A 12,791-nucleotide genomic window follows, 5' to 3' on the forward strand; every position below is an offset into this window, starting at 1 on the left:
ATCTGTAGAAATTTATAAAAAGGAAGAAATGGCAATAAATTCTAACATAAAGTAACTTGGACCTGGCTTGTGCTGTAAGTTTGGAATTTGAAGCAAGAGACTAAGAAAAGATGTGCCAAATCTCTCTCAGTAACCATCCTCAGGGGTACGTGGAAGGGAGGTTCTTAACGGAAAGGGAGGTTTCTAGTGACACTGTGACCCATGCGCATGTGCAGGGATCTGTACTTGGCTGGAAAAAGAATTAAACCTAGTTTTCCCTCATGCGTGGTATGGAACTGGTCTAGTGGGTCCTCTTCTCTAGAATGAACTTCAAAAGGGCATTTAGGCATCTTTGGGTTCAAGTGTTGCTTTGCAAAGAAATACTCTCCAGTTCCTGTCTTCATGCCAATGTGCGCTTCTGCCCGGCCTTGGTACTTGCAGCCTGGACTGCAGCTGATCTCAGCTTTTCCCGGAGCGGGGAGCTCTAGCTTGGGGTTTGCTGATTTACACACATCTGGGGGGTCTAGCACCTTTCAGTGGGAGGTCAACCTGGTGATGAAACCTCTCACTGTAACCAAGGAAACCTAACACTTAAAAAGAAACACCCAGCCTTTGGGGACAGGACACCACGGGAACTTTTGTCCCCTTCTTTTCAAGTGTGTTCATTAGCTCTGAAGACAAGAGATGGTGGTAAGTTTTCTGTTGCCTTCTTTTCCTTGGCCATAGGAAAGCTTTCAGGAACTTTCTGCTTTGCTTCCCAGTTGTCTGGAAGGACATTTTGTCCTAGGCCGTGTTCATGCCCAGCATCCTGCTGAGCACTCACTTCTTGGCAGCAAATGGGACATTCCTTATCGCTGTTAAGACTGGGAAAGGCCAGCCTCCTGGCGAGCAGGGAGGCCGCCAGCCCGCTCTGGGCCCTGGGCCACCGTGTCACTGGCATCCCCAACAGTGTGTCTCCGCACCATTCGCCGGCTTCTGGGAGCGCTGTGCTTCCACCCAGACCGCTCAAGCTGGTCACCGCGTCCCTGGTCAGCAGTCTGAGAGCTGCTCTGGCCTGGCAGGGGCGTCTGTGTCAGTGTGCCTCTTGGCCTCCTTGGCTAAAGAAAAGGGACCATTTAAGCAGTTCTCATTGACACTACTTTATAAAACCGCCAACAGCTCCTCTCGATGCTTATCTGCGTCATTCAATGTGCTTTCCAGCATAACTTCAGCTGACATCCCCGGGACAGCAGTGTGACAGGCACACCCTGGGTGTGAGATGCACAGACCTCACATGTCATCCTTACCATCCTAACAAGTGTGTACCTGGTCACCACCCCCGCTGTACTGCTGGGGAGACAGGATCTGCAAAGCTAAGCGCTTGTTTCCCTCCTAGCTGTAGGTCTCTCATATTAGCAAGACCTGGAAAAGGTTGACTATGAAGTTTTAATCAGTCATACTAACATAAAACACTTGAATGGTCTAGAAGATTTAGACTGAGTGTTTGTTCTAAGATGCCTATGCTGAAAGGCAGAAACCCTACTTCTCCCTGTCAGCAGAGGAGGTCAGCAGCAGCAAGAAGTGTTTCTGAGGAGAGGCCCCAGCAGCACTGCTGTGAACCTGCTGCTGCTGCTGACAGCCGAGCCGCCAGGGCTGCAGGACTTCTCACGCACACCGCTTTCTACCTTTCCCTTGCTTTCGTTCTCATTCCAGAAATGTATTCTTAAATGTAATAAATGAAATCTTTCCCCTTGACAGACCCATTAAAGAACTCCAGTTTTTGTTCCAAACACTATGGAAAGCCATGTGAAGGACCCTCAAATTTCTAAAAATGGAGCGACCATATGACTCAGCAACTCCACTCCCAGGAATCTACCCAAAGGACACAAAAACATTCATTCAAAATGAAACCTGCACTCCTATGTTTATTGCAGCACTATTCACAATAACCAAGATATGGAAACAACCTAAATGCCCAAAAATAGATGACTGGATCAAGAAGATGTGGTATATATACACAACGGAATATTACTCAGTGATCAAAAAAGATAAACTCATGCCATGCGCAGAATCATGGATGTAGCTGGAAGGGATCATGCTCAGCGAAACAAGCCAGAAGGAAAAAGAAAAATATCTAATGGTTTCACTTATAGGAGGAACACAGGGAAACCATACAAGGGATCAGAAAGAAAAAAAAAAAGGCAAAACTAGCAGGCAACTATAAATTGGTGATGGTTCACGGGCATCTTGGTGGTGGTAATTTTATGGGGACAACACCTGAGAGGAGAATCAAAAATTGTACAAAAATGAACAACAATATCAAGATATATAAATAAAAATGAGGGGGGGAACCCCTACAGTTTTAAATGTTAATTCTGAAGGGAATAATGACATGAAAAATATATCTATAATGATTTTGTTTTTTTAAAAGCCAGGCTTTAGAAAACTGAATGTAAGCCAGTGTTTAATAACTCACCTCATGTAAAGAATCTTCCGTTAAATTAGGGACACTTCTATCTCTTGCCATAAACTCCCTTGAAGTCTTTCCCCTAAAATCCCCAAAAAGAAAAAAAAAAAAGGGAATGTTTGGGATAGTGGTATGAAATACTCTGTTTGGCCACAAGGTGGCATCATTTTGTGCATGCACATTTGCCTAGAATTCATTAAAACCACACATGCCCCGCCTCCCTTGGAAGTAAATGTAGGGTCTAAAGTATAGAAATCAACCCGAATTTTATACTCACTTCAACTGACCAACTGACTGGACAAAATAAAACTGTCTTGTAAAAGGTTCATTTGGCAGATCATATATTTTTGAGTTCCCTGTAGACAAAAGGACAAACATACATATCAAAACTTCCAAAACTAGCTAAGAATTGCTTTAGAATTATAGCATATATGCAGTCTTTCCATTTTCTTAATTTAACAAAATTTAGGAAATTAATTATTGAATTTAAGGAATCATGTTAGGAGACATCTACTACTGTATGAACCCTCATGAAACAAAGCTAAATCCTTAATATGCTGAAATTTTCCACAGCTAATTATAACACTGCGTCAGAATCGTAGCTATAGGACGGACTGATTCGCATTACTGGATTGCAAACTCATAATTAGAAAAGAGTAGATCAAAGGACCCCTATAACAACCTTAAAGAAAAGAAGGAAGTATTTTAGCCCAACCCATTTGGCAACTGCTCTTCTAATTACTATCAACCTGCAAGCTTAAAACATCTCTGAAGGGGCCTCCCCGGTGGCGCCTCGGTTGAGCGCTGGGTTGCGAAGCTGCCCGCAGCCTCTGCAGCGCAGGTTCGATCCCCGGCTGCTCCCCGGCCACCAGAGGAGGGTCCCACATGGCGCGCAGACCTCTCCTGCCGCCCGCTGCTCCCCTCAGCAGTGTACTTCGGTCCTTCTGCCTGTTCTGCTCCCCGCTCTGGCTCTGGTGAGTTCTCTCACCCTCCCACGCTTCTGACTGTACCCAGTGCTTGTATGCATGTATGTATAAATCAATCAATCAATAAAAAAAAAAAAAAAAAAAAAAAAACCATCTCTGAAGGTAGCATGCCCAGAATATGCTTAGGAAAAGGCCTTGGCTTGGAACACAAAGCATGAAAGAAAAAACCAGCATGGTTCCTCTTCTCCAGCTTGGTAGAGGCCTGACCTTCAAGGCAACACAACCCACCAGAAAAAGGGCAACCCTGGTGCAGGGTTTAAAATCTCAGTGCTATCAAGCTATCCCCAGACAGGGAACTGACCCACATGGCGCAGCACACCTCTCCTGACTCGCCTGCTGCTCCCCTCAGCAGTGTATTTCAGTAGATCCACCTGTTTTGCTCCCCACTCTCTCTGATGAATCCTCTCACTGCCCATACCTCTGGCCTGCACCCCAGTTCTTGTATGCATAAATAAGTAAAATATAATAATAAATCTCTAAAGAAAAAGAGCTACTAAGTTAGGATATATTAATAACACATTTCCTTGGTCCTATATCCCACCCCCAGTTATGGTTATAATTGCATTTTACATTTACAATCAAATGAGAATCAACCACTTGTGAACTTCCAAATAAACCCAAGTGGAGAACTGCAGAAAGAATGGAAGCCCTTACACTTTTTCCTGATCTTAACAGTAACGTACTCCTTGGGGTCCTCTTCGCTGGCGTCATCCAGTGTGGCCACGCAGCTTGGCACTACCTGAAGTAATTCCATTATTTTTGAATTCTACAATTTGAAAGGGGAAAGATAACGGAGTTGTTTTTTATTCTTACTTAGGTTATGACCAGTTTTTGATGTCAATGTCAATGTTGAGGTGGCGGGACAGAAAAGCAAAGACACAGCTACGACAGGACACTGGGCAGTGGGGGGAGCAGTCTGGGTGGGGCCCTGCCGGGGGCCCCAGTAAGATGTACCAGGCCAAGGACGTCACTGTTCTGTGTAAAGGGGTTGACAGGTACAGGCTCAGCCACATTGTTGTACAGTTACGGGGCTACTGAGGCAAAAGACATTCATCATTATCATCATTTGAGAAAGAATTAGGATGAAAGTTAAAATATTTCAATTCTAAAATTAAGAAAAATCACCCTTAATAATACAGTAAGTGTGAGTAGGCTGGACTGAGAGTGAACTGACATGACAATGGTGTCCAGTAAGAGCCCACTAATTGTCTACCTAATTAGAAAACTAGGAAAACATGGAACTAGACAACATGAAAACAGAAAGAGCCACCTTTTTCCCAGGAGAAGGGATTTTTCCTCATCACTCCTCGCTGGTGAACATCCTCATAACTGTGAGCACTAAATTGGTTGTCACAAGCCTTACAGAGCTCAAGGCGTGTAAGCTACCAACTGAGCAAACTTTCTCCATCGTGCAGCCGAGACCCCAGGTGTAGACCCAGTTCCCAAAGGGTGAAACCAGGACCTGCCTCAGCTTCCTGCTGCGCCATGAACACTGATGGCTCGGCAGAGGCCAGACCAGGGTGCCAGGACCTGCAGGGGTAGGGGCGCCCCTGCTTGGCCCTCTGCAAACCACCCTGAAAGGCCGGTCCCCAGCGAGCATGCCACCTTGAGCAGGTGAGCAAGGACCAGGCATCTATTTAACCACATTGGGGGGCATCCCTGGTGGACTAGGGGTTGAATCATTGAGCAATAACACCACTATGGCCTGAGTCTGATGCCCAGCCAGGGAGCTACCCACATGGTGCAGATGACCTCTCCTACCTCACCCACTCTTCCCCTTAGCAGTGTATTTCAGTGAATCTCCCTGTTCTGCTTCCCACTCTGTCTCTGGTGAATCCTCTCATGCCCCACACCTCTGGCCTACAACACCAGTGCTTCTGAAAAATCAGGGAGATGCATGGTGCTCAGCCAGGACAGCAAGTCAAAGGTCTGGCTGGTGCAATTCCAGATCTGTTTAAACACCATGAGTCCAGAGTGAGCACTAAGGATGCCCAGTGCCCTCGGCTCTCCCTTGCTGCTCACCTGGTCAGCACAGTCCATGGCTGTGCACTGCCTCTTGTTCAACACCTGGACGGATGCCCCGTGAAGCAGAAGCAGCTCCACCACGAAGACGTGCCTGCCTATCACCGCCTCATGCAGGGCTGTGTTGCCCTTGTTGTTAGCGACATTGATGGCAGCCCCGTGCTAGAAAGAAAAGGGAACGCAGAAGCCCACTTTGCAGGGAGGGCCGATGACCCCAAGGTCACAGGTCCTGGCACTGGCTCTTACCTGCAGCAGCAACGCGGCCACTTCGTGGTGGCCGCCAGCACTGGCGTAGATGAGGGGCGTGTTTCCTCCACTATCCTTCTTATTGGGCTTCACGTTAGCATCTAAAAGGTCCTTCACCACCTATCCGGGAGGAGAGATTTTCAGTCCTAACTGGAATTTGCAAAGGAGGAACTCTCCAACTTGACGTTCTTTTGAGTTTTCTGTAAATGGACTCAGAATGCCCTTTGGACAGGTGTCTGGCCCTCCAGAACTGAAGGGGGAATTAACATTTGAGGGTCTGTTCTGTGCCAGGCAATGTGCTAGGCACTCTTTTTAAATTTAATCATTTCTCCGCCCCATGGAGAGCTGGTATTACTGCTCCATTTGTACAGATCAGGGAGTGGCTGCTGGGAGCACAGTGCTAGGCCTGCGAGAGAGGGAAGACCGGTGATCTGGTTCCTGTCTAAAAAGCTTACAGGGGAATGAATAATGGAAAGGCAGATGAACAGATAATCATTTTCAAAAAGAAAAATACACAACTTTTTAAAAGTCAATCATTTCACAATCATTTCTTGAGACTCTCCTGCAACAGGCCCTGATTCTATAAAGTACTAAGTCAGACACAGCCTAAGGGCGGTGTGAGAGTGGGAAGTGACCTGTGGGTGGAGCCTCAGGAGCCACACCCAAGCCCTAGGGGAAGCCCTGGCTGGGGTGGAATCAGAATAGGTATCTCGAAGCCACCAGATGCGAGCGGCAGTGGGAGCGGCGTAGATGCACCCCCAGAAGCACTGGCGTCCTAAGGTCTGCTATTGACCAGTCCTGCCATGGACATCTCAGAACCCCAGGGCTGGGAGCAACAAAATGTGCCCTCCTCTGGGTGACCTGCCAAGCCTTTCCCCTCTGCAGCCTTCTCACCAACTGAGGTTCTAAGCAAAAGCAGTACCTATAAGCTCGCTCTCCAAGGAGACAGACTCGTACCTGAAAGTGGCCCTGCTGGCAGGCCAGGTGCAGGGGGATGGCTTGGTCTGCATTTCTGGCACCTGCGCTGGCACCATGCTTCAACAGGAGGGGGATGAGGTCTGCCCGACCATGCAGGGCAGCAACATGCAGTGGGGAGGAGCCCTCCTGGTTGGTCACATTCACGCTGAGCCCACTGGCAGGAATCTTTGCCAGCTTCTGTAAGAGCAGGAGATGGAAACAGCAGTGCCATTAGTATTTAAGAAGCCTAGAGGAAGCCATCTGCCCAGATGGCTCCTGGGTAAGATTTGGGATCACAGTGGAATCGAGAATGGGGTTGCCCAGGAGCGAATTCCCTACTTATAAAGGCAAGTCCCATAAAATGGTGCCCTCTTTGAATCTGTCCATGAGTGGAAGTGGAACAGCAGGAACTCACCTGTGGAAAACTGCACAGCAGCTCTTATTTCACACCAAACACAAAAATAAAATCATGGACCTAATGCAGAAGTAGCAACTTTAAAACTTCTTGAAGTGAACACCAAAGAGCATCTTCACAACAATGGGATAAGCAACGATTTCTCAGGTAAGACACAAAAAAACAGAAATCATAAAAGAATGCTTTGAAAGGCAAAGTTTAACAAAAATTTTGAATGTTTGTTCTTTGAAAGACAAGCTGTTTTCCAGAGGAGCTGCACCATGGACAACCTGCCCAGCAATAGATGTGTGATCTAGTTTCTCTGCATCCTCACCGCCCTTTGAGTGGTCACTGTGAAGTGTGCAGTGATAGCTGTGCAGGGATGGCTCATTGTGCTTATTTGCATTTCCCTAACAGGTGATGATGTGCTTCTTTACTGTCCATATATGCTCCCCAGTGACATGTCTATTCATCTCTTCTGCCCATTTTCGACTTGTTTTTTTTTCTTTACTGTGGGTTTTGAGAGTTCTTTGTATATTCTAGATTCTAGCCATGTATCAGATTTGTGGCTTGCAGGTATTTTCTCATAGACTCTAGTTGGCCTGTAGCTTCTTCCCCGGGGGTTTTCACAGAGCAAGTTGTAAATTTAGGAGGCAAGTTTATCAAGTTTTTTCTTTTATGGATTGTGCATCTGTTTTCAAGTCTAAAAACTCTGCGTTTATGGGGCCTCCCCGGTGGCGCAGCGGTTGAGCGCTGGGTTGTGAAGCTGCCCGCGGCCTCTGCGGCGCGGGTTTGATCCCCGGCTGCTTCCCGGCCACCAGAGGAGGGTCCCACATGGCGCGCAGACCTCTCCTGCCGCCCGCTGCTCCCCTCAGCAGTGTACTTCGGTCCTTCTGCCTGCTCTGCTCCCCTCTCTGGCTCTGGTGAATTCTCTCACCCTCCCGTGCTTCTGACTGTACCCAGTACTTGTATGTATAAATACAGTGCTTGTATGTATAAATACATAATAAATAAATCTTAAAAAAAATAAATAAAATAAAATAAAAACTCTGCGTTTAGCCCTAGATTTCGAACAAAAATTGTCTCCTTTCCCCTCCCTCCTAACATTTGTGATTTTACATTTTACAGTTGAGTTGATGGTCCAGTTTGAGTTAAATTTTTGTGCAGGATATGAAATTTAAGTTGAAATTTTTTTTTTCCCTACACAGGTCCATTTGCTCTAGCACCAATACTTGAAAAGATCAAATCCTTCTTCCACTGATTTGCTTTTGTACTGTACTTGAGACTCTCCAAAGTGTGCATCTGTTTCCAGGATCTTGTCTCTCTCTTCCACTAGCACCAATGTCTCCATCACTGCAGCTCCATGGTAACTGCTGATAATGAGTAGGGATTCCTCCTAACTTAGAAGAGGATTGTTTCAGCTACTTGGGGGAAAGTGCCTTTCCATATGCATTTTAGAATAAGCTTGTCTATGTCTACAAGAAAAATTAACTAGAATTTTGATAGAAATCGCATCAAACCCAAAGATCAGTTTGGGGAGAAATAACATGTTTACTACGTAGAATTTTCATGAACATGGTACAGCTTTCCAAGTACTTGTACTTGGTTTCTTTATCAACATTTTTGTGACTATCACAAATCTTGTTCATGTTTTGCTCATAGGTGTGTACCTGAGTATTTCATTTCCTGTTGACAGTCATAAATGGCCTTGTATATGTTGTATGTGCTCACTTGCTGGCTGTCTAACTTGACATATCTTTCCAATACCAAGAATATTAATGTGACTTACAAAACAGTTAGAATGACATTGACCTTTGTATTGCAAGATAAAATCACCTTATTTATTTTTAATAATATTTTTCATTTTATATATTTTTTACATCATTTTTCATTTTTGCACAATGTATGCATTTTCATCTTGGTTATAGTCCCCATACAATTCCCATCCCCCTTGTTTTGATCCTACCCCCTTTGTCCCCCCGTGCCCTGTGCCCCTCCCTCCGCCCCTGTAGTATCTCTGGTTTATAGTTGCCTGCTGATTTTGATTTTTACTTTCTTATACTTAGTCTTTTTCCTGGTCCCTTATTTAGGTTTTCTAAATTCCTGCTATGAGTGAGACCATCCGGTATTTTTCTTTTTCTTTCTGGCTTATTTCGCTGAGCATGATACCTTCCAGCTCCATCCATGTTGCTGCAAATTGACTGCTGAATAATACTCCATTGTGTATATGTACCACATCTTCTTGGTCCAGTCATCTATTTTGGGGCATTTGGGTTGTTTCCAAGGCTTACCTATTTTGTAAATAGTGCTGCTATAAACATAGGGGTGCAGGTGCCCTTTTGAATTAATGTTTGTGTCCTTTGGGTAAATACCTAGGAGTGGAATTGCTGGATCATATGGAAGCTCCTCCTTCAGTAGATTAAGGAATCTGCACACAGCTCTTCATAGTGGTTAGACCAGTTTGCACTCTCACCAGCAGTGCAGGAGAGTTCCTTTTTCTCCACGACCTCACCAACATTTATTGTTGCTAGTTTTTTCAATATGTGCCATTTTTTTAACATGTGTAAGATGGTATCCCATTGTAGTTTTGATTTGCATTTCCCTGATTACAAGTGATGTTGAACATTTTTTCATATGCCTGTTGGCCATTTACATTTCCTCTTTGGAGAAGTTTCTTTTTAGCTCTTCTGCCCATTTTTTGACTGGGTTGTTTACTTTGTTTTTGTTGAGTCTCATCAGTTCTTTGTAGATTTTTGAGATCAGTCCTTTATCATTAGTGTTGTGTGCAAAAATTTTCTCCCAATCCATGGGTGTCTCTGTGTTTTGGTTACTGTCTCTTTTGCTCTTTAATTTGACGTAGTCCCAGCTGTTAATCTTTGCCTTCACTATCACTGCTTTGGGTGATGTGTCTTTAAAAATGCTACTGAGGTGAATGTCATGTAGTGTTTCGCCTATATTTCCTTCTATATATTTTATGGTTTCAGGTCATATGTCTAGTTCTTTAATCCATTTTGAGTTGGTTTTTGTTCATGTTGTGAGGTAGTAGTCAAGCTTCATTCTTTTGCATGTAGTGACCCAGTTTTCCCAGCACCATAAAACCACCTTATTATACAAAGCTTCACGATAAGTTACTCTAACCCCAGCACTTAATTCACATGCAGCTTTTAGCTGTAGACCAATGCGTACACTGAGGATATGTGATTTTTTGTTCTGCTCTTGTGCAGCTGGTTATGTGTAGTCCAAAATGAATTTCCCTGGTTGGGCTGCTATGAAAAAACAGGTATTAAAAAGGCAGATGATGTTTCAAAGGATATGCTGCAAAGTGACCAAGCTCTCAGGCCCAGTCAGCAACTATGTGGTTAGAGGTGGTTCCTGGGTCTTTATAATCCTCGCTGACATTTTCTCACACTCACAATTCATTAGTTATAATAAGAAACTGAATAACGCATTAAAATATCTGCTGAATTTACCAAATAAAGTCCTTATATTTCCTGATTTTTTAAAACTCCCTGGTGGTGCAGGCAGTTGAGCGCCTCACTGTGAAGCTGTTCGCAGCCTCTGCAGTGTGGGTTTGATCCTGGCCGGCTGGCGAGAATCCCACATGGGAAAACAGACCTCTCCTATCTCACTCACTGCTCCCCTCAGCAGTGTATTTCTTCAGTCTGCCTGTTCTGTTCCCCGCTCTGTCTCTGGTGAATCCTCTCACCCTCCTGCACATCTGGCCTGTACCCTGGTTCTTGTATAAAAATAAATCTTTTTTTTTTTAAAGATTTATTTATTTATTTATACAAGCACCAGGTACAGTCAGAAGAGTGGGAGGGTGAGAGAATTCACCAGAGCCAGAGCAGAGAGCAGAAGAGACAGACTGACGAAACACACTGCTGAGGGGAGCAGCGGGCAGCAGGAGAGGTCTGCGCGCCATGTGGGACCCTCACCCGGTGGTCGGGGATCGAACCAGCGCTGCAGAGGCTGTGGGCAGCTTCGCAACCTAGCGCTCAACTGCTGCGCCACCAGGGAGGCCCCATAAAAATAAATCTTAAAGGGCCTCCCCGGTGGCGCAGCGGTTGAGCGCTGGGTTGCGAAGCTGCCCGCAGCCTCTGCAGCGCCGGTTCGATCCCCGGCTGCTCCCCGGCCACCAGAGGAGGGTCCCACATGGCGCGCAGACCTCTCCTGCCGCCCGCTGCTCCCCTCAGCAGTGTACCTCGGTCCTTCTGCCTGCTCTGCTCCCCGCTCTGGCTCTGGTGAATTCTCTCACCCTCCTGCGCTTCTGACTGTACCCAGTGCTTGTATAAATAAATAAATAAATCTTTAAAAAAAAAAAAAAAAAAAAAAAAATAAATCTTAAAAAAAAAACCTTTATCTTTTTCTTTTATTGTAATGTCTCAGAAAGACAAGCAGACAATCTTCATAAGGGGAAAAAAAGACTGCGCCCTCCACCCTCACCCAGTCAGCAAAAGCAAAGCCAAACCTTTTGAGCTGGAGCACACTTCGGGCACTGGCACAGGGGGTGACAAAATTCAAGATCTGTTGCACTGACTGAGTCTTCCATGTCATCCAGGTCCTCTTCTGTCCACTCCAACAGGTAACGCACCTGGTGGTGGACAAAAGGAAATAGAAATTCAAAACTCATCCTCAGCATCTTTATAAGCCATAGAACTTTAAACATGAGTGTACACACACACACACACAACCTGCTCCTAAATCAGGGCTCACACTTCCTCATCCTCCGCTGTACTTTTGGAAAAGACTGAAGTTCCCTCACAGATTCCAGGGTTTACCTGTGCTCCAGCCTTTCTGAAGCCTCTTCATGGGTTCAGAGGCTAAGTCGTCATTTCTGTAGCTCAGGTTAAAAATTCTTCTCTATTCTTAAAAAGGGACAAGCAGGTGCTGCTTCGGGGTGCAGCTTTAAAACCCCAGCCCTGGAGCACTTAGTGAGAACCTCCTCTTCTTGTCTAACTGCAGTTTCAACAGCAGTCCCTTCCTCCCTCCCTGGGAGGAGCCAACAGCTTGCTCAAAGCCAAACTAGTAAGTGGTGGTGAGAGACCACCTCACCTGTGAGAACGGCCCAACCAAAAAAAAAAAAAAAAAAAACAAGTGTTGATGACAATGTGGAGAAAAAGGAACTCTGTATCTGTACACTGTTGGTGGGCGATATGGACTGGTCCAGTCTCTATGGAAAACAGTATGGAGGCTTCTCAAAAGATCCAGGATACAGGGGCCTCCCTGGCGACGCAGTGGGTTGAGTGCAGTGCTGTGAAGCTGTCCGCAGTCTCTGCGGCATCGGTTCGATTCCCAGCCAGCCAGGGAGATTCCCACATGACGCAGCAGACCTCTCCTGTCTCGCCCACTGTTCCCCTCAGCAGTGTACTTCAGTCCTTCTGCCTGCTCTGCTCCCTGCTCTGTCTCTGCTGAATTCTCTCACCCTCCTGTGCTTCTAGCCTGTACCCTAGTGTTTGCATAAATAGATAAATCTTAAAAAAAAAATCCAGGATAGAACTATGGTGCAACCCAGTGACCACCTCTCCTCAGTGTCTACCTGAAGAACACTGAACACTACCTTGAAGGGATACATGCAGTCCTGCGTTCACTGCAGCACCATTTCCAACAGCCAAGTTATAGAAGCAACCTCAGAGCCTGAGGACAGATGAGGGCATCGGGAAGACACAGAACATTTACACAGCAGAATCCTCCTCAACTATGAGGAAAGGACTAACATATCTGTGACAACATGGATGGAACTAGGCCATTATACTCAGCGAAA

General features: G+C 45.7%; 1 protein-coding gene across 1 annotated transcript in view; it reads right to left on the reverse strand.

The window, feature by feature from the left end:
* Positions 1 to 836: 836 nt before the first annotated feature.
* ANKRD27 (ankyrin repeat domain 27) overlaps positions 837 to 12,791 on the reverse strand; it is a gene marked incomplete at both ends in the record, with an annotated part of 39,270 nt that continues 27,315 nt past the window's right edge. Inside the window, 8 exons of the mRNA XM_084256851.1 lie at positions 837 to 1,076; positions 2,435 to 2,507; positions 2,703 to 2,781; positions 4,066 to 4,177; positions 5,434 to 5,595; positions 5,680 to 5,799; positions 6,637 to 6,834; positions 11,499 to 11,621. Of these exons, the coding sequence (XP_084112977.1) occupies positions 837 to 1,076; positions 2,435 to 2,507; positions 2,703 to 2,781; positions 4,066 to 4,177; positions 5,434 to 5,595; positions 5,680 to 5,799; positions 6,637 to 6,834; positions 11,499 to 11,621 (1,107 nt within the window). The remainder of the gene's footprint in view (positions 1,077 to 2,434; positions 2,508 to 2,702; positions 2,782 to 4,065; positions 4,178 to 5,433; positions 5,596 to 5,679; positions 5,800 to 6,636; positions 6,835 to 11,498; positions 11,622 to 12,791) is intronic.

Source organism: Talpa europaea, assembly GCF_964194135.1.
Source record: "Talpa europaea genome assembly, chromosome: 16".
In the NCBI taxonomy this organism is placed as follows: Eukaryota; Metazoa; Chordata; class Mammalia; order Eulipotyphla; family Talpidae; genus Talpa; species Talpa europaea.